The sequence below is a fragment of the Nerophis ophidion genome, linkage group LG04 (assembly GCF_033978795.1).
Source record: "Nerophis ophidion isolate RoL-2023_Sa linkage group LG04, RoL_Noph_v1.0, whole genome shotgun sequence".
In the NCBI taxonomy this organism is placed as follows: domain Eukaryota; kingdom Metazoa; phylum Chordata; class Actinopteri; order Syngnathiformes; family Syngnathidae; genus Nerophis; species Nerophis ophidion.
The window spans coordinates 67,424,890-67,446,999 of record NC_084614.1 but is presented as its reverse complement, the minus strand read 5'-3'; the positions used below and the strand labels follow the sequence as shown (position 1 = coordinate 67,446,999).

Genomic DNA, 22,110 nt, shown 5'->3' with positions numbered 1-22,110 from the left:
CGCTGCTAACACCTAATGGCTAACTTGACTTCCTTATCTGGCTTTTTCAGTTTGACTGAGTTTTCCACAAGCAATTGACTTCCTTGTCTACAATCTTTGTGTTTCTTATTGTTTGTGTGCATAGGAGCACATTCATCTGATCTTTTTCTAAACTCCATGTTGATGATTAGCTCACGCTTTGGCAGCCGCACGCTGGTGAAATGTCAACGTTTGGGTGGGGTTGAGTACATGTCTCCTTAGATTTAACACATCTCATTATGCTTCACCTTTTTACATTTTTGTCCTTGTGTCCTCTCTTTATTCGTTTTTAATGCGTCAACACAAATAATGTGCTTCACCTCCTGGTCAACAACATTCCACCAAAAAGCCCGAAACAAGTATTTCTTTAGCGTTGATCAAACAAAAACGTTTGTCGTCTGAAGTATATAATATATGTCCTGTTTTTTATTGTATTTAGAAAAACTGATCACATTTTGGTAGTTAGCATGTTTGCATTCAGTTACTTTCAAGCAGTTATTTTGATTGACTGACATTTGGACATACTGGTCACATTTTCCATGGTTAGTATCTTTGCAAGCGGTTATTTGGACACATTATCCATGGTTATTATCTCTGCAAGCAGTTAATTGGACATACTGGTCACATTTTCCAAGGTTAGCATCTTTGCAAGCGGTTAGTTAAAGTTAAAGTACCAATGATTGTCACACACACACTAGGTGTGGTGAAATTTATCCTCTGCATTTGACCCATCCCCTTGATCAACCCCTGGGAGGTGAGGGGAGCAGTGGGCAGCAGCGGTGCCACGCCCGGGAATCATTTATGGTGGTTTAACCCCCAATTCCAACCCTTGATGCTGAGTGCCAAGCAGGGAGGCAATGGGTCCCATTTTTTTTTTTATAGTCTTTGGTATGACTCGGCCATGGTGCATATTTGTAACAGTATTAAAGTTGTTTATACGGCCACCCTCAGTGTAACCTGTATGGCTGTTGACAAAGTATGCCTTGAATTCACTTGTGTGTGTGAAAAGCCGTAGATATTATATGACGGGGCCAGCACGCAAAACCAGTGCGATTAAAGTTTTATTGGCCCTCTGTACTTCTCCTCTCTGTGTACCACTCCGTACAGCGGCGATTTAAAAATTCATACATTTTACTTTTTGAAACCGATACCGATCATTTCTGATATTACATTTTAAAGCATTTATCGTCCCATATTGTCGGACATCTCTACTCAGGTGTGATTCACTACAATAGGGCCCCACAAGCACACTAGATTCTAGTTAATTGAGATACCACAACACTGGATATTGTTCAAAGGAGATGCATTTTAATTTAAAAACTTGCACACAAAACACAGCAAACAATTGTAAAATGCACAGCAAACCATGTACAATATAGCTCTTTTAAATAACTTGACAGTGATGTAAAGTCATCTACTGGAGAGATTGGAGATGATGGACGCTCAGGTGGATTAAAATTGTTTTTTTTTTTCAAAAACGGTGGCATTGTTGTGTGTGGACACGGATAAGGTTAGGTGTGATTTACCCTGGATAACCTTATCCGGTTCAGTGTAAACGGGGGCTCAGAGAGTTAGCATGTCAGCTTGCTCTGATTTGAATAAAAATATATTATTTTGATGTAGGCAGCATGTTGGCAGGTTCTAAATTGGAAGGACTGAAAATGTTAGCATATTTGCAAGCTGTTATTAAGATCAACTGGTCACAATTTGGGGTTTAGGTCACCTAGCTGTGATTTGGATAAAAAAACTAAACAATACTATGTTGGTGTAGTTAGCATGTTGGCAGGCTCTAAATTGCATTGACTAAAAATGGGTTGTGGGTAGTTAGTGCATTTGCAAGCTGTTATTTTGATTTACTGATCCAATTTTGTGAAGTTAGCATCTTTGCAAACTCTTATTTGGCTATTTTGATCAATTTTGTGGGTAGTAAGTATGTTTTCTCGATTTTATTTAGATATACTGATCACATTTTAGTAAGTTAGCATCTTTGCAAACTGATATTTGGCGACATTGCTCAAACCGCTGGGTAGTTAGCATGTTTCAGAGCAGTTATTTAGATATACTAATCACATTTTGGGAGGTTTGCATCAATGCAAACTGGTATTTGGCTTTATTGATCCAATTTGTTGGGAGTTAGCATCCATGCAAACTGTTGTTTCAAGCACACTGGTCACATTTAGAGAGTTATCAGGTCAGCCAACTATTATTTGGATTAACACATACTATTTTGGTGGAGTTAGCATATTGGCAGGCTCTAAAGTCAAAAGACTCAACATGTTCGTCTTAAAGGCCTACTGAAATGAGATTTTCTTATTTAAACAGGGATAGCCGGTCCATTTTATGTGTCATACTTGATCATTTCGCGATATTGCCATATTTTTGCTGAAAGGATTTAGTAGAGAACATCCACGATAAAGTTCGCAACTGGAGAAAAGCCCCGCCTCTACCGGAAGTTGCAGACAATGACGCCCCATTTGTGGGGGCTCCTCACTTAATCACATTGTTAATGGTAGCCTCCAACAAAAAGTGCTATTCGGACCGAGAAAACGACAATTTCCCCATTAATTTGAGCGAGGATGAAAGATTTGTGTTTGAGGATATTGATAGCAACGGACTAGAAAAAAACAAAAAAACGCGATTGCATTGGGACGGATTCTGATGTTTTTAAACACATTTACTAGGATAATTCTGGGAAAATTCTTAGCTTTCTATTGTGTTGCCAGTGTTTTAGTGAGTTTAACAGTACCCGATAGTCGGAGGGGTGTGTCCACGGTTGTGTTGACACGCAGTGTCTCAGGGGAGTCGATGGCAGCTATGGACGGCACAAGCACAGCTTTTCTCCGGTAAGAAGCGACTTTTTAAACACAATTTTCTCACCGAAACCTGCTGGTTGACATTCTGTTGTGATTCATGTCTGCTTGACCGCGCTCACCTCCAGGAATTTTAAACAAGGAATCACCGTATGTTTGTGTGGCCAAAGCTTCCCAACTCCATCTTTCTACTGTGACTTCTCCAATATTAATTGAACAAATTGCAAAGGATTCAGCAACACAGATCTCCAAAATACTGTGTAATTATGTGGTTAAAGCAGACGACTTTTAGTTGTATGTGTGCGCAGCGCTCATACTTCCTGAAAACCCGTGACGTCTTGCATACACGTCATCATTACACAACGTTTTCAAGACGAAACTCCCGGGAAATTTAAAATTGCAATCTAGTAAACTAAAAAGGTTGTATTGGCATGTGTTGCAATGTTGATATTTCATCATTGATATATAAACTACCAGACTGCGTGGTGGGTAGTAGTGGGTTTCAGTAGGCCTTTAAGACCCACTTTTATTCTTTGGCTTTTAACACTGCGTGAGTTGTGTGGTCCTCTGTCTTTTTTAAAATTTAGATTTCTATTTACTGTTTTAATTGGTTTTACCCTTTAAAATAGTTTTTAATCATATTTATTTTATATTGGTTTTATAGCTGTTTTTTCATTTTCAATTCAGTCATTGGTGGAGCTAAGGATAATATTTGAATATTGTTTTTAATATTGTTGTGCAGCACTTTGGAAACATTTTAGTTGTTTAAATGTGCTATATAAATAAAGTGGATTGGATTGATTTGTGGCTAGTTAGCATATATGCAAGCAGTTATTTGAATAGACCATACTTGCCAACCTTGAGACTTCCGATTTTGGGAGGTGGGGCGTGGTTAAGAGGGGAGGAGTATATTTACAGCTATCCATCCATCTATTCTATTGCTTATTCCCTTTGGGGTCGCTGGTGCCTATCTCAGCAACAATCGGGCGGAAGTCGGGGTACACCCTGGACAATTCGCCACCTCATCACATTATGTGTCGAAATCTTTATTTCTAATTGAATCACTTGTTTATTTTTCAACATGTTTTTAGTTATTTTTATATATTTTTTTCCAAATAGTTTAAGAAAGGCCACTACAAATGAGCAATATTTTGCACTGTTATACAATTTAACAAATCAGAAACTGATGACATAGAAACATGGAAAAAAGGTTGAGAACCACTGCTCGAAAAGCCGTAGATGTTAATGTCACATATGCATGCACGGTAAATGGTTTTATCCTGTTTAAGAGTGTCACAACATTGCTGTTTACGGTATACGAAAACGTTACTGCTGTTGTTGTGTGTTGTTGCCGCGCTGGGAGGACTTTAATGAGACTGCCTAACAATAAACCCACATAAGAAACCAAGAACTCGCCCTCGATCATTCTACAGTTATAACGTCATTGTGCAGGCATTCTGTTTATATTGTGGGAAAGTGAACGTGAAAACAGGCTGTCGACACGTCACTCGGGTCCGCATGGAGCTGGAGGGGGCGTGGCCTCCAGCTCCGCCTGAATTCCGGGAGAAAATTTGTTCCTCAAGGTTTTCGGGAGAGGCGCTGAATTTTGGGAGTCTCCCGGAAAATCAGGGAGGGTTGGCAAGTATGGAATAGACTAAGGTTTTTGCGTATGGTTTTACATAGCATTAGTCTAACAACATGTATATTTTTTATAAACATTTAGCTGTGTAAAAAGGAATTATTCAGGAATATTTTTTTTTCTTTTTCGCAAAGCGTTAACCTGCATTTTGTCACTACTTACAGGGCTAGTAAACCACGTTTATGAATACAAATGAACAATTACCTGTCCAAATTGCCTTTGAATTGCAATGTAAGTGCTGTTTGAGCAGCTGGCGAATTAGAAACCCCATGCACACACACACTAATGTAGCATGTATGCACGTAGAAGTAGGTTCTAAAAGAGTCGTGCAGCAGTCTCAGCCCGTGCAAACACAACAACAAAACGGTGCAAAAGTGCATCCATCACTCACACACACAAAGCGCTTTTTGTCTCCTGTGTGCTTTTCATTCTCGTTTTGCTCGGTTGTCCTTTGGAAGCCACCGTAGAATAACACGTCCCCTAAAAAAATGATCTTGAACATTTACTAAAGATTTTACGACGGCGACAGTTTGACCATAGAATGGGTTGTAAACCACATTTGTGCATTTCGCTTCATTTGTGTTCCTGCACTCCTGCATACATGACGATACACCTTTTCTTCTATCATGCCGGACAATAATAGGCTTTTACAAGCACCTGTCAATGCTTTTTACAGAGGCAAAGAGCAAACACTCACGGGCTCTCCAGGACGCCCATAAAGTCTTTGTGGGACTCTTGACGCGTTATCAGCTCACCTAATGTTTGTTAAAAGAGGGACTCGGGAGGCGGGGGTCCAAACATACGAGCGAGGCCACGGTCAAGGTTGCCTTTTCACACGAGGGAGGGGTTGATTGTTATGATAACACAAGTGTCTAAGAGCACACGTACATGCATGTTTCACAGTTTTGGGGTGGTATAGCTCGGTTGGTAAAGTGGCCGTGCCAGCAACTTGAGGGTTGCAGGTTCGATTCCCGCTTCCGCCATCCTAGTCACTGCCGTTGTGTCCTTGGGCAAGACACTTTACCCGCCTGCTCCCAGTGCCACCCACACTGGTTTAAATGTAACTTAGATATTGGGTTTCACTATGTAAAGCCCTTTGAGTCACTAGAGAAAAGCGCTATATAAATATAATTCACTTCACTTTTGTTGGGGACTACATCAGCGGCAAAGTGCATTATGATTGCCGCCTAAACGGGCTGCTGGAGAAAATTTATTCGAAAACTCGAGCATCTTAAGAGGATGTTCGGGATCGTTTTTATTGTGTATTTGAATGTGAAGTGGTTTTATAGAAGCTTTTGTGGTTCAATCAATCAATCAATGATAATTCATATAGCCCTAAATCACTAGTATCTCAAAGGGCTGCACAAACCACAACACAAACCACAACGACATGCTCGGTAGAGCCCACATAAGGGCAAGGAAAACTCACACCCCGTGGGACGTCGGTGACAATGAGGACTATGAGAAACTTCGGAGAGGACCGCGTATGTGGGAAATACCCCCCCTCTAGGGGAACCGAATGCAATGGATGTCGAGCGGGTCTAACATGATACTGTGAAAGTTCAATCCATAGTGGATCCAACACAACCGTGAGAGTCCAGTCCAAAGTGGATCCAACACAGCAGAGAGAGTCCCGTCCACAGTGGAGACAACAATAATGTTGCTTCAATATATTTTGAATACAAACAAAGCACATAGGATTGTTGGATTTCCTATAAATCACACTGTGGATGAGAAATTATATAGAAAATAATGAATTATTGGTTGTGTTCTAGGTGGTGTGCCCATTCTTTGTAGCACTGCAGTGTCCAATTCCGATTTAGCGCCTATGGAAAATAATTTTACAGTGACTGATCACTTCAAAACAATCCTCATCTGCCCAAAGTGCATTTAAACTCAAGTAGTAACTTTGAGAATCTAATGTATCATGATAGTACAATAAATAAAATAAATAATAAAAATGCTGTACAGTGATGCCTCAGATTTTGTGAGTAAACGGTTCCAAAAGTTAAGACAAAAACAAAATGTAGCTACATACACAATATATACATATATATCCACCTACACACATATATATACACACACACACACACACACATACATACATAAACACACGTATATATTTACAGATATACAGTACATATAAACATATACACACACAAATACATATACTGTGTACACGCACACACACACGCACATACATATATATATATAAATATATACATGTATACATATACATACACACACACACACACACACACACACACACGTATACGTATGTATATACAGATATACTTATAAACATATACACACCCACATATATACACACATCAATACACACAAAATACATACTATATATACATACATACTGTAAATATAAACACACACACATATAGATATATACACAGTTATACACAAAAACACATACACACATATACATATATAAACATATAGACACCCATATACATACGCGCACATATACATATATATATATACACACAGACATATAGTAAATAAACATACATACATACGTACATACATACATACATACACACATACATATATATATATATATATACATATACATATATATATATATATATACACATATACATATATACACACACATATACATAGCAGGTTGCTGTATGGCAAAACTCACAGGTAGTCGACCATTTAGCTTTTTGGGGGGATTTAGGTCTTTTCCTTGCAAAGACTATTTATTATTACACATTTTTCCTCGTTTATTGTAGCTTTAAGATATTTAATGGTCTGTAATTTTGAGTAAAAACATATGTTTTTTTCTCAGTTAGTGCATGGTTTGAGTAGCTGGGTCTGTGTATGTGGCTGCGACATTGACAGGGCGAATCTGTTTAGATATCGGATTTTTATCAACCAGGAAGCGAGTATCAGAGAAGAAACTGTTAGCAATATATGACAAAAAAGTGGGCTCCAGGACAGAGCCTTCAGGTGCGCCACATCCATGTAATTAGTCAGGTATCTATGACTGCCTATATTTTATGGAAGTCGAGTTGAGGCAAAGTGTGCAATATTTGCTCAGCATTATGTTGGCAAACAGACAAATAGCCAGCGGACGTGGTAGCCAAGAACCGGATGCCCCAAAAGTCAAGTCAGGTTGGTTCAGTCTTTTCCTTAATTTGTCTATTGACATTTTGTTTAAGTGCAGCTGCCTCACCGGTCGACATACTCCACTCATGAGTCATCATCATCAACCGAACGCTAAACAAGACGAGACAGGCTTGGTTTTGCGAATGAAACCTGCTGATCAGACGCTCGGACCAGAGACCGATACAAAGACTTAGTTAGCCTCGGCGTTTTTTGTCCATCTCCCTTTCGATTGGTCGTGCTGCGTTTACTCACGCTTGACTTTGCCGTTTTATGTCCGCCCCGTGTTGTTTATGGTCTTTCGCAACGAGTGCACTTTCCCACAGAACCCCATCGGCCTTATCTTATTTATGACAGTAAAGATTCTGTTCAGTCGCTCACATGAGCAAATACGCACCATCAGATCAGAATAATAACAATAATAATAATAAAAAAAAAGGGTATGAGGGTACAAGAAGCCGCAGGTTTCACCTTACAAGAAGGGAAACACATCGAAACCTCCGTGCCTTACTTTGAAAAGACTAAAAAGCAGGAGTAACTGGTTTAATCCTCTCCCCCATTCTTTTTTTTTTTTAGCTCAGAAGGCAAGTAGCAACATGTACCAGCATGGCGGAGAAAAGACTACAGGAATTCTTCCGCAAACTAATGCTGTTTTTTCCGTCACGGCCTCTGTAAATGTAGTACTTAAATAGAGTACTTTGTTACGCCCTTTTATGTGTTTTACCTGTGTGCGTCCTCTGGTGAGCCTTCAGATGCGAGCTCTTTGTGTAAACTTTAGTGCACCCTGCGAAAAAAAACAAACACAAAAAAAAACACATGAAGCAAAAAGAAAAAGGGCAGTTTGAAGCAAGTACAACTCCCACGATCCTGATGAACGTGTTCCTGTGTGCTAAAACACAAATAATTATAAACTTGCCGCTCCTAATTTGCATAATATGGGCACATTTTGCAGTTAAACAGGAAGTATACACAGGAAACATTGAGTCCTTAATACCTCTGGCTAGGAAGAAAATGTTTTTGCCCGTTGGTTTTTGTTTTTTTAGCTGTTAAAACAAACAATGTGACTGTCTTAAGAGAAGAAATACCTGCAATGTGGTACAAAAACGTTAAAACTTTAAACTGTTTTGACTTTTTGCAATGAATAATGGATGAATCCCACTCAAAAAAGGACATAAGGAGGTTGGTATCTGCGTACAGTTTGATGCTAATACAATATTTTTATTGTTAGCCCTTGGTTGTTTACCGTATCTTTGCAGCAATTAAAAACATTTTAATGGTTTGAGAGACATACACTGTAGATAACAACTACCTTTGCATTGGTTACTAAATGGAAAGATGGTTGCTAACTGCGTTGTTAGAGATACTAAGAAGCTCCTAAGGTACGATACATGCTAGCTAGTTAGTGTGATATTTAGATGCTAACTAAATATTATGACATGTTTCAACCTTTTTCGGGTTTGCTTGGAACTCAAATGAGCTAACTAAAGATTAGACAGACAAAAACGAAATGATAGCTGCTAGCTAATTAGCTTGATAGGTAAAGGCTTGGTTGCTAACTGGGTAGATAAATGCTTTGATTGATTGATTGAAACTTTTATTAGTAGATTGCACAGTACAGTACATATTCCGTACAATTGACCACTAAATGGTAACACCCGAATAAGTTTTTTGAACTTGTTAAAGTCTGGGTCCACGTTAATCAATTCATGGTACCTAATTAGCTAGCTTTATATAGGTTAGTAAATGAATAGATGGTTGCTAACTGCATTGTTTGAGATAACAGGAATATCCTAAGGTAAGATACATGCTACCTAGTTAGCATGATCGATAGATGCTAACTAAATGTTATATGTTTCAACCTTTTTTGGGTTTGCTTGGAATTTAAATAAGCCAACTAAAGACAAAAATGAAATGATAGCTGCTAGCTAATTAGCTCGATCTGTAAATGCTTGGTAGCTAACTGGGTATATAAATGCTACCTAATTAACTAACTTTATATAGCCTAGTAAATGGATGGATGGTTGCTAGCTGCATTGTTAGAGATACCAAGAAGCTCCTAAGGTAAGATACATACTAGCTAGTTAGTATGATATTTAGATGTTAACTAAATATTATTAATGTTTCAAGCTTATTTGGGTTTGCTTGGAATTTAAATGAGCCAACTAAAACGAAATGATAGCTGCCAGCTAATTAGCTTGATCGGTAAATGCTAGGTTGCTCACTAGGTAGATAAATGCTACCTAATTAGCTAGCTTTATATAGGTTACTAAATGGATAAATGTTTGTTAGCTGCATTGTTAGCGATACCAGGAAGCTCTTAAGGTAAGATAAATGCTAGCTGGTCAGTGTGATAGTTAGATGCTAACTAATGTTTCAACCTTTTTCGGGTTTGCTTGGAATTCAAATGAGCCAACTAAAAATTAGACAAAAACGAAATGATAGCTGTTAGCTAATTAGCTCGATCTGTAAATGCCAGGTAGTTAACTGGGTAGATAAATGTAACGTAATTAGCTTGATCGATAGCTATTAACCGTAGCTAGCTACATAGTTATTGTTCCATTTGTACTGGGGAGTCGGAATTTCTGAGTTTCTAGTCGGAATTTCAAAAGGAACGCCCCTTGAGGTCGGATTTCCGACTTTGAAAGTCGTAGCATTCTTATCACCCCTGAGTTGGCTTCAAAGATGCCTGCTCTGGACGTAAACAATGATATACACTTCTATAATGTCCGTTATTAGCACTTCTGATTTGTTTTTGCCACACTAAATCAGCCATATATGATGTATTTTTGGACGTTTATATATAGTAATGTTACTGTAGCTTAAACAACATTTATTTCATGTGGTATACACGTTCTACATCGCTCGCAATCACGTTTGTGTTTCTTCTCCATCCACCGTATTTGAAGGTTGCAGACAGAGTGCATACTTTCCCATAAGCTGTTGTTATTCAGATAAGGCAAGCGCAAAAATAGCTTTTGCGGATGTGGTCATCTTAAATTCCGACCTCGCAACTGGAACGTTCACAACTCGGCTGTGATGTCATTCCAAGATCAGACTTCCAACTTCCAAAGTAAATGGAATGCACCAATAGATAGCTAGTAGAGATGCGCGGATAGGCAATTATATCATCCGCGTCACCTAAATCGTCATCCGCCCGCCGTACACCCGAACCAACACTTTATCAGGACCGTACCCGCCCGCCAACCGCCCGATGAATTATATCAGAGGTTGGCCACCTTTACCACTCACAGAGCTATTTAAAACTGTTTCACAGGGTAATGATGTCAATTGGAGCCGCTAACGTTCTCGCGACTATTCAATAGCGTTCATCCTGATGACAAGAATATGGGCGTGCTGTGAAGCCATTGCCTTTGACACCTTCAACAACATGTACGAACCGATTGTTGGTCCAGCGACATGTGTGCAGCTTCTGCAATCACATGTGTGAGATTGAAAGGCATACTGGGTGACACAGAGTACACTAATGGTTGTGATATAAACAACTTTAACACTTACTAATATGCGCCACGCTATGAAGCCACACCCAACAAGATTGACAAACACATTTCGGGAGAACATCCTTACAGTAACACAACATAAACGCAACACAACTAATACCCATAATCCTTTGTATTCATGACACTACCTGAATATATTTTACACCCCCGCACCCCCAACCCGCCCACCTTACCGACGCACGGGGGGGGGGTGGCGGGGCTTGGGGTGTATAAAATAGTCAGGAGGTGTCATGAATACAAAGGATTATGGGTATTTGTTGTGTTGCGTTTATGTTGTGTTACTGTGAGGATGTTCTCCCGAAATCTGTTTGTCGTTCTCAATTGGTGTGGCTTCAAAGCGTGGCGCATATTAGTAAGAATGTTAAAATTGTTTATATCACAACCATTAGTGTACTCTGTGTCACCCAGTATGCCTTGCAGTCGTGTGCAAGTTGCCGCGGTTGCCACACACAACATGATGCTGGACTGACAAGCAGATCGTGTATGAAATTGAAGGCGACAAAGTCAATGGCTTCATAGCACGCACTAATATTTAATATCTGAGTGACTGCCGGCAGTCATTCCAGAGAATAATAGTGCCTCCTATTGTCTTCTTCGCTTTATGACACGGGTCTTAAATGGCACTTTGACTGGCAAAGGATACCGATCCCAGAACCATGTATGTCAAATATCTCGGGATGGTTCAACCGCCACCTGCCCGAATCTAATTAAAATCTATTTTTTCGTCATGTCAACTGCCCGACCCGCGGTTTACCCGCGGACTCCGTGGATGAGACCGTAAACTGCGCATCTCTAATAGCTAGTTTGCCAAGCACAAGTAAATGGACAGATGCTAGGTAGTTAGCTTAAATTGACATGTTTGAGCATTGTTTTCTACCTAGAGAGATGCAAGCTAGGTAGCCCACTAGGAAGCTAGATGGTAGCTGTTAATTGACAGATAGATAGAAAAAAAAATCATTAAAGACCTGGGTAGTCACAGAAATGAATCCTCCTCTTCTCCAGTTCCGGGTTGTTCCGCCTGTTGTATTTGGGCCCTGTTAGGACGCCCTGGCCGTGAGTCATCAGCAGGGCGTGATGGGACAAACCCGTCACTTTGATACCGCTCAGATGGTGCTGGTACGGAGGCGGCGGTTGGCAGGCCAGGCTCAGTAGCTCCGCTTGACCCTCAGGACTTCCCGGCTGTGAATTTGGGGGAGAAGGTGGCAGGCTGTGGGGGCCTGTGTGATGGGACGTGGCGGCAGCCGTCGAGGCCTGGTAGTAAGAGTGTTGGTGCGCCAGCTGGTGCTCGGCCAGCATGTAGCCGCCACTGCCCAGGTTCAGCATGGTTCTAGAAGCTGAGGGTCCAGAGTGTGACAAAGTCATGGTGAGGTCAGCAACACTGCTGATGGGCATGTGGTAGACTTGGGGCTGAGGGGCCTGGGGTCCGATTTGAAGCTCTGTGTCCAAATGTTGCTGCGGCTGTGACCCTGTGGATGACATTGTGACTCCACCAGAGCTCAAGTCCGGTTTGATGAAAACGTTGTTGACGACAGGCGGCACGCTGAACACCGAGGTGAAGTCCGGCAGGGCCTGCAGGGTCGCAGAGTTGACGGAAGAGCAGGGCACCTCCAGTCCAGGTTCCGTTTTGATCTGATGCGGGGCGAGGGTCTTGGAGTTGTGGCGGTAGAGGCCCGTGCGCAGGTGAGTGGTGCTGGGCAGGATGACGTTGATGTTGAGGCTGTACGGAGTGCCGTGTTTGTCCTCGGAGAAATACTCGTCCACCACGGAGGCGCTGTCCCGCCTGTACTTCTTGTCATCGGGGTCAATGGCGGGACTCAAAAGGGAGCTGGTGATCTGAGGGAGGTATTTGTCCATCTCCAACTGGGCCTGGAAGGGCAGAGATGAGACTATCAGACTGTAAACTCACTAGCGCTTCCTCCTCCAGCATCACGGCTCACATTCCTGTTTGCCACTGGAGCTCGCTGACCCCACCGGCGGCCAGAAACACCATCAGGACTGACTTGACTTTACGTTGTAGTTAAAAATTCGGGCTTCCAGATGTGATTACTTGCTCATTAAAATCAGTTTGTTACAAACGAATCTCCACTATCTGCGTTGATGTAACAAGAACATTTTTGACATTTGAAGTTTGTTTGATCAAATCATTAAAAAAATATATTTTTAGGATTCTACATAATCGTAACAATAACATTTTGCATTTAAGTCTCCTGATATAGTGGCTAAGATTGTTTTGTTTATTTTTCACAATATTTTGCCAAAATTTTAGAATGAGAAACTATTAATCTAAGTAAACACTACTTACAATAAATACTAATTATAAAATTAATTAGTCGGGCTGCATACATTATTTGATTGATTTGAGTCTAAAAAAAAAAAAAACCCTGATTAATGTTCTGTTGCTTCGATTAATAGTTTAATTGTGTAAAAAATACAAATTAATCAAATTCAGACTGCATGGAGTGCCTAGAGTGGGGTTCTGCAACTTGCCGCTCTCGAGCCACGTGTAATGCCGCCCTGGAGCTTTTTCAAAAATGTATCAAAATAGAAAAAAATGGGAAAAAATATATTCTTGTTTTAATATGTTTTGTGTAGGAGGACAGCATGACACAAACCTTCCTAATTGTTAGAGATCTCACTGTTTATATGTATTAAACATGATTCTCTGAGAGCGTCTTACTAATTTTGGCAGTTCTTGAACTCACTGTAGTTTGTTTACATCAGGGGTCACCAACGCGGTGCCTGCGGGCACCAGGTCGCCCGTAGGGACCAGATGAGTCGCCCGCTGGCCTGTTCTAAAAATAGCTCAAATAGCAGCACTTACCAGTGAGATGCCTCTATTTTTTCAAATTTTATTTATTTATCAGCAAGCTGGTCTCGCTTTGCTCGACATTTTTAATTCTGAGAGACAAAACTCAAATAGAATTTGAAAATCCAAGAAAATATTTTAAAGACTTGGTCTTCACTTGTTTAAATAAATTCATTATTTTTTTTGCTTTGCTTCTTAGAACTTTCAAAAAGACAATTTCAGAGAAAAAATACAACTTTAAAAATTATTTTAGGATTTTTAAAGACATATACCTTTTTACCTTTTAAATTCCTTACTCTTTTTACCTGACAATTTATATCAATGTTCAAGTAAATTTTCTTTTTTATTGTAATGAATAATAAATAAATTTTAATTTAATTATTAATTTTAGCTTCTGTTTTTTCGACGAGTAATATTTGAAATATTTCTTCAAACTTATTATGATTAAAATTCAAAAAAATTATTCTGGCAAATCTCGAAAATCTATAGAATCAAATTTAAATCTTATTTCAAAGTCGTTTGAATTTCTTTTACATTTTTTGTTCTGGAAAATCTAGAAGAAATAATGATTTGTCTTTGTTAGAAATATAGCTTGGTTCAATTTGTTATATATTTTATCAAAGTGCAGATAGGATTTTAACCTCTTTAAAACATGTAATCAAAATTCTAAAAAACCAAAAACCTTCCGTAAAAGGAAAAAAAATGTACGACGGAATAACAGACAGAAATACCCTTTTTTTTTTATATATATGGATTTAATTTTTAAAGGTAAATTGAGCAAATTGGCTATTTCTGGCAATTTATTTAAGTGTGTATCAAACTGGTAGCCCTTCGCATTAATCAGTAACCAAAAAGTAGCTCTTGGTTTCAAAAAGGTTGGTGACCCCTGGTTTACATGTATAACATTCATCGAGGATGCAAGAGAAAGACATATTTTATACCACTCATTCTTTGTCTCATTTTGTCGACCAATCTTTTTATGCTGTGCGTGAATGCACCAAGGTGAGCCTTGTAGATGTTATTGACTTATGTGGAGTGCTTATCAAGTATATTTGGTCAGTGCATTGCTGCAAGCTAAAAGATGCTAACATGCTATTTAGATGAGCTTTATGTACATATTGCATCATTATGCCTATTTGAGCTCATTTAATTTACTTTACTTAAGTCTTCTGTGTATTTAATTTATATCTGCATTTCTCATGACATTAACTGTATGTAATATCGGCTGCATTTCTGATAGTGGTTTGCGTGAAGTTATAGACCACAGCAAACGTAACCCAGCTTGCAAAGATTGTTATAAATCCATTTGAAGAAGACAGCCTACCACTTACATTAACTTGGACACACATCTATACCTTTGACCAAATTAAACCAGTAATTTCGATGTGTTATCTCACCTGCTGAGAATCCTGCGTTTTATTAATGTTCTCCAACGTTGTAAAAATGGGTAGAATAATTTGACATTTCGACATTTCTCTCAACAGAGATTTCTGTCATTTAGTAATTTTGATAGTAGGCTAATATAGCTAATATGCACACTTATATCATGTGTTGACTTAATTATATCACTTATAGAAGGCTTTAATTTTTTTCAGCTCCAAAATTAATTTTTTTATTTTTGTCCAATATAGCTCTTTCAACATTTTGGGTTGCCGACCACTGACCAAGAGCTTAAAATATGCAGATTTGCTTTCCGCACGGCCCTTACAATAGAGCGCACATGAGAGCGGTGGTGCGTTGGTGCCATGATCTATGTGGAGGCAAACAGCTGAGAGTAATTTTTTTTCATAATTTCTATGAATGTTAAAATGTTAAAAGTGCAATTTCAAAGTTGAAAATGTGCATTTATTCAGAAAAAAGAGTGAAAGTTATGGCAAACAATACATGTATTGTTTATTTCAACTATCCATCCATCCATTTTGTACCGCTTATTCCCTTTCGGGGTCGCGGGGGGCGCTGGCGCCTATCTCAGCTACAATCGGGCGGAAGGCGGGGTACACTCTGGACAAGTCGCCACCTCATCGCAGGGCCAACACAGATAGACAGACAACATTCACACTCACATTCACACACTAGGGCCAATTTAGTGTTGCCAATCAACCTATCCCCAGGTGCATGTCTTTGGAAGTGGGAGGAAGCCGGAGTACCCGGAGGGAACCCAGGCATTCACGGGGAGAACATGCAAACTCCACACAGAAAGATCCCGAGCCTAGATTTGAACCCAGGACTGTAGGACCTTCGTATTGTGAGGCAGACGCACTAACCCCTCTCCCACCGTGAAGCCCTTATTTCAACTACTTCACCTAAAATACACTTTAAGGCTATAAAGCTAGTTTAATCTGATTACTCGATTAATTGACCAAACTAATCGATAGATTACTTGATTACTAAAATAATCAATAGTGGCAGGCCCAATAAGAAGTAATGTATATCACTATGAAATAAAATAAACTTCATAAATACAATAATCCATCCATCCATCCGTTTTCTACCGCTTATTTCCTTTGGGGGTTGAGGGTGAATAATGTTTAAGTAAATAAAATAGTGTGATCATGAGTGTGAATGTTGTCAATCTATCTGTGTTGGCCCTGTGATTAGGTGGCGACTTGTCCAGGGTGTGCTCCGCCTTCCTCCTGAATGCGGCTGGGATAGGCTCCAGCACCCCAAAAGGGACAAGCGGTATAAAACGGATGGATGAATGACTACAATAAATGATTGTGGGTTCACTGCAGTATGAAGCAAACAATCTTTAAAAATAATGATGCACATTACTGTTAAGACAATAACCTGTCTACCACACAAACACAGAATCCCACACAAAGAGTTCCGTCTATAAAATGGGCGTTCCCCTTATAGTGGCAATGCGTGAAGAGAACGAGGAGCAAGACAATCAAAATAAAAATAACACTCAAGCAAAAGCCGGCATGTGAAGTGAAACCTAAACATTTGCAAGTAAAAATAGACCGGGCGTACAAACATTCAGGAGATGGCCGAAGAAAAGGGCTTGAAAACATAAGCATAACAAAAGTAAGGCACAGAAAATTCAAGTAAGGAATGAAGGTGAGCGATTTAAGATGAGGGGCTAATCTGAGGCAGACATCCAAAAATATGGGACTGTTGCCGATACTGATGCTCAACATTTCCATATCCTGTTCTTTCGCTTTGTCCAGAGTAGCTAGCAAATTATCAATGACTGCTATCATGCAGAAGTCAATGAGCAGCATTTTAATATTTTTTTGAAATTGCAGCCAAGCTAGCTGTCACAGCTAGACCGTAAATAACCGAGTGTTAGCGCTAAAGGCTAGTGCTAACCTACGAGAATTACAACTCCTTAGAAGTTCCACTGTCTTCGAATTGGGAGCGAAAGCAGTGGATGAGTGGCATCTTGGTATTGTTTGAAGAATCAAACACGAGGAAATATGTCTGGGCCCGATGTCGGTTAATAATTGGAGAACACGGTCAACTGCTCTGCTATGAATCCTTGTGGCTGATAACAACAACAGTATCTCTTATCAGTTTTGTTCTGGTTTATTGGACAGAGTGGGAGTTTCCACACTTCCGGTCCATCTAACATATCCAAACGTAAATTACCTTCTTGTGTTTCAAGACCCCGACACACATTTCTTCAAAAGGCACGGCTTTTCAGTTTTACAAGACCGGACTGGCATTGTTCTCCGTCTGAGAACATCCACCATCCATCCATTACGCAGCATGTTATTAAAACCCAATCTCACAGTCCTTTGACCTCCCTTTGCCTTCTTTGGCTCCAGACCCACTAAAGAGCTGGGACTGCCCCCCTTCACCTCAATCTGCTTGTCCTTTATAGCTCTTTGGAATGCAAAGAAACGTTCGCCTTTGGATCTCCATAAAAAAAAAAAAATGACTGATTAGCCACACTGGAGTAATAATCCTGACAAAACCTTTTAGACGACTGTGATATTTTATAACCTCTGAAGGTGGAAGAGATAGCGAGGATTAAAAGACAGTGACGCATATAAGTGTTTGGATTCAGATTTTAAGTTTACAAGAAGATGACTTACATTTGAATTCTTGATTACATCCTCTTGGACGTAATTACGATACAGATGTATTTCAGGCTAAAAGTGCCCCCAAGTTTTCGGTAGACAAGCTGTCTCTTGGGTAATTGTTATGATTGCTAAATTTTGGGTTCCGAACGTCCCACAATGCTAGCTAGCGTCGCAAATGCTACAGTGAAGCCCGTAAGATCCGCTCACAAACATCCGGTCTTATTCCCTAGCAATAACTTATAGCTAGAGTTCAACATGACTTTTTTTTTCCAACAAGCGCTTGGAAGAAGAAACAGAAGATATCCGGTGAATTAGAGAAATAATTAATCAAAAAACACAATATCAAAAACACATACCGAAACAGAGCCAAGGATATTACAATATTATCTACACAGCAGACATTTATACATGAAAATATGGAGAAGCTACTTATTGTGTGTTTTAACAGAAAAGCAGCTCGAACAAGATACCATAAAAGTCTGCATTCCAAGATAAAAGCTGTAGATTATTACATTACTTCATAAAAATATTGCAGTTGTTTGTACTACATTCTACTTCATACATGATGTGTTATATAAAAGTTTTTTTTCTAAAAGCCATATTACAGTTTTGAATTGCACCGATTAAACTGATTTTCAAGTCATTCTCATGGCTGACGCCGTTTCGCAATACAAGTTTTTCAAGGTACGAGCTGAGTCACTTAAACTCGTATCGTGCGTAATTATATTTTGAAACGGTCTGGTATTATTCTGAAGTGCTATCACAGTTCATCGACAAACGGTCTATCGTTCCATCCCTAAAATGTACTTAAATTCAGAGCCGACAAATAGTCTAAAATTTGGTAAATCCAAGTGGAAAACCAAACACTCCAAAAGGTGTTTGCTGGACAAAAACACTTTGATAAAATGACAAGGAGAGAGGATTTGTCATTCAAAGACATTGTACTAAAACACAGAAACAACAGTCTTCACACCTGTGACGAAACAATTAGCTAGCTTTGTAGAACATACACAGCACGATTCCTAAAAATACATAGACGGGCACAGGGAAATAGTCAGGTATACACACCAGAAGCCGATGGAGAATGTCTTTAAAACCTGGCATTTGTTTTCCTTTTTTGTGAGTTGGTTTTCTTTTAAATGTTGAATTCCTTTTAAAATTACCAGATCTTCTAGGGTTCTGAAGCAGCAAATTTGCGGAATCTCTTTGTGGAAAAAAAGACACTAAAAGGAAGCTGCTTTGAAAACTATGAGTGACTTTTTTTAAATCCCGAGTTTCTCAAGAGAACACTCTAAAATGGAACCCTTGACCCGAAAAGCTGATCTTTGCAGACAAAACAAAAAATTTAAGAAGCTTAAGTGAGATGTGTGCGGGTGAGCGTGTTCAGTCTGGTACATATAGGTAACCATGACATCAGCAGCCTAAAGAACCAAACAACTACAACACACAAGTGCTTGGTGTTCTAAGCAACTGTAAGATCCCTGCAACTTCTTCTTGAACGCTTTCTGGACTTTTCCCTGCCGTCCCGTGAGCAATCACTCTGGGCTTCCAGTGAGTGGAACATCTTTGCCTACATGCAAATGTCAGGCACGTGTTCTCGTGGAAGTCAAATCCTTAGTCAAAACATAGCAGGAAGAAAGAAGAGTCAGCAAGAAACATCAAGAAATCAAAGCGATACAACAGTACCAGAAAATATCCTAGGCCCAGTCTTACTCATACTATCTGAATATTGATCTTCAGGAATCATTAGGCATGACACAGGGTCTGATCCGTGCGAACCATAAAGTTACTCTGTAACTTCACCTGTCGTCTCTGCTTAAGTCTTACCGGTGATATAACGACCAAAGAATCTGGAAATAGGTTTCATATCAGTTACTCATTCTGTCATTGCGGCTCGGGAAACATGAACCCATTCATCCCTTAATGTCCCATTAGGACAGTGCCTGCTCCCGTAACTTTTTGGTTCAGTAACCTACAATCCAAGAAACCATAGTCCACTGGGATTAGAGACCAATTACTGGACACCAAGTAAGCAGTTTCTGCTTTTTGAGGTCTGAAAGTAATACTTGCTTAAGTGTTTAAGGGCATGGTACAGTTGTACCCTGTTTTTGCAAATGTATAGTTGACAAAATGCTGATAGACACACAATTTACAAAAAACTAATTGCATCAGCCAGACAATCGCGGAGGATGAGTGTCTGTTTCCAGAGACCTATTTTATTTATTCGGCAAGAAAATGGGGCTGTTACATCAAAGTGGAGACCGAGGAGTACAATACGGCAACACCCAGATATGAGGCACAAGGTGGGACAGGTTTTCATGTACTTAATAGACAATAATGAGGGATCTACCTTTAAAACCCAGTGAGACCACTGGAAGGACTATGTCTCACAGCTTGGCCTGATAAAGTCTTGGAATCCTTACAGACCTGGATAAGCTTAAGAACAAGAATGCATAGATATTACAACCAACTATCAATTTTTGTCGAAACATGTTTTATGTTACCAGCGTGGGTTTGGCTCCTGGCTAGCTCCCGAACACTGAACCATTTGTGGTTTTCAGTGCCAAAGCTAGTTGAGGTGTTCCGCAAATCTTCAACCAGGAAGAGAACCTGGCACAGAATTAAGAATTCCAGCTTGGCCTGGGTGTCCCTACCGGTAGGAACTACAGGAAGCGGCTGCAGACAGCATCTAAAAGGATCCTGGCATAAATAAATCCAACATAACGCCTTAAAGGTGGAAAAAGAACAATCTTGATGGTAACAACAAATAATTAAACCTAACACCGGACCGTTTGAGGTCTTCAGTACCAGTCTCAAGCTTGAATAGGGGGTACACAATCAAGATGTGGCAGGCAACTGGCAAAAAGGAAGAACAAAAACCTAAAGATGCATCCATTGAATTTTGACGAACCAGAATAGCTTCATCGTATTTTGCTTAATCAGAAGGACTACAAATAAACATTGTTTTCCAGCTTTGAAACTTATAACAGCAATGTTTTAAGAGATTTTCCAGGCACTTAAAATCAATAAGTAATGATAATCGGGCTTTTTTTCAACTACTGATAACGCAGCCTTAGGACAACTGGGGTTCAGTATCATGCCCGAGGATACCTGGACATGGGACCGAGGATCAGGCCCACAACCGCCAGGTTGGATGAAGACTGCGCCTCCAGCTGAGCCATGTCGCCCCAAGCATTAGCCTGAAGTGACACTACAACAATTTTTCATTGCTCTCTGACACTTGGAGACAAAAGATCTTCGCGCTCACGTCAAATCAAGCAGAAATAGCAGAGCAAGGAAACACCAACAATGGAAGACAACAATAAATCGGCGAAACAAAGAAGTACATGTGACAGGTAACCTAGTAGTGGCCAACCCCCAGCCGTACTCCCCTACAGTTCCCCTTAGAGCCTTGCACTGCAGCTACTACTTTCCCATGGAGGTCGGCCTTTATCGCCTTGCCTAGAGGCGGCTTATGGAGATGTGGGCCCTGCTCAGACAGGTCGGACGACATACTGCTGGCACGACATTGCTGCTCACTTCAAACAGCACGCCAACACGCACACAGGCCAAAAAAACGACAAAAAAAAAAAAAGATCTGGGGTGTATGTTTAGACAGCAGATCACAGAGACATGGGTAACATCAGAATGAGGGTACAAACAAAAGGGCATGTAAGGTGAATCCTCGCTGGTTTAGCTTGATTTCACTTTGTCCTGGCAGACTATTTTGTCCTGGGATTTGCATAAGACAACACGCTGCGGGACAATACAAAACAGGTGAATACCGGACACTGACAAGATAACGCTTCGGGGAATGTGGCGGTAAAGGTGCCGCTGAAGAGAATACACTTGCTAGCTGGCCATCTGATACGACCTACAAAGCTGGTTTGGTAACTAAATAGCATCCATTTATATTTATCTAGCTTAAAATAATCCCCTCAGATATTATAATAGCTAAAATAATTAAGTTTTGTATGCATACTCCTAAATGACCTTACAGTCACACATTGTTGTGCATCCCAAACCGAGAAAAAAGGTTTTGTATTAGTGAAACTTGCTAATGCTACTAAGTGAGCAAGTATGTTTAAATATTTGACTGGAACTGTATATAAAAAAAACACACACACATCATATACACATATATATATATATATATATATATATA

General features: G+C 39.8%; 1 protein-coding gene across 5 annotated transcripts in view; it reads right to left on the bottom strand.

Moving 5' to 3' along the window:
* klf5l (Kruppel like factor 5 like) overlaps positions 1-22,110 on the bottom strand; it is a 37,149-nt gene that overhangs the window by 12,769 nt on the left and 2,270 nt on the right. For 4 of the 5 annotated variants that reach the window (XR_009806564.1, XM_061898858.1, XM_061898857.1 and 1 more), the window contains 2 exons: positions 12,077-12,977; positions 8,318-8,377 (listed from right to left, as the gene is read on the bottom strand). Coding sequence is in view for 4 of the 5 variants with exons in the window: in XM_061898857.1 (XP_061754841.1) it covers positions 8,318-8,377; positions 12,077-12,977 (961 nt within the window). In the remaining variant the exon portion in view is untranslated. Of the gene's footprint in view, positions 1-8,317; positions 8,378-12,076; positions 12,978-20,295; positions 20,387-22,110 lie in introns of those variants that run through there. The other variant, XM_061898859.1, reaches the window with a different exon arrangement.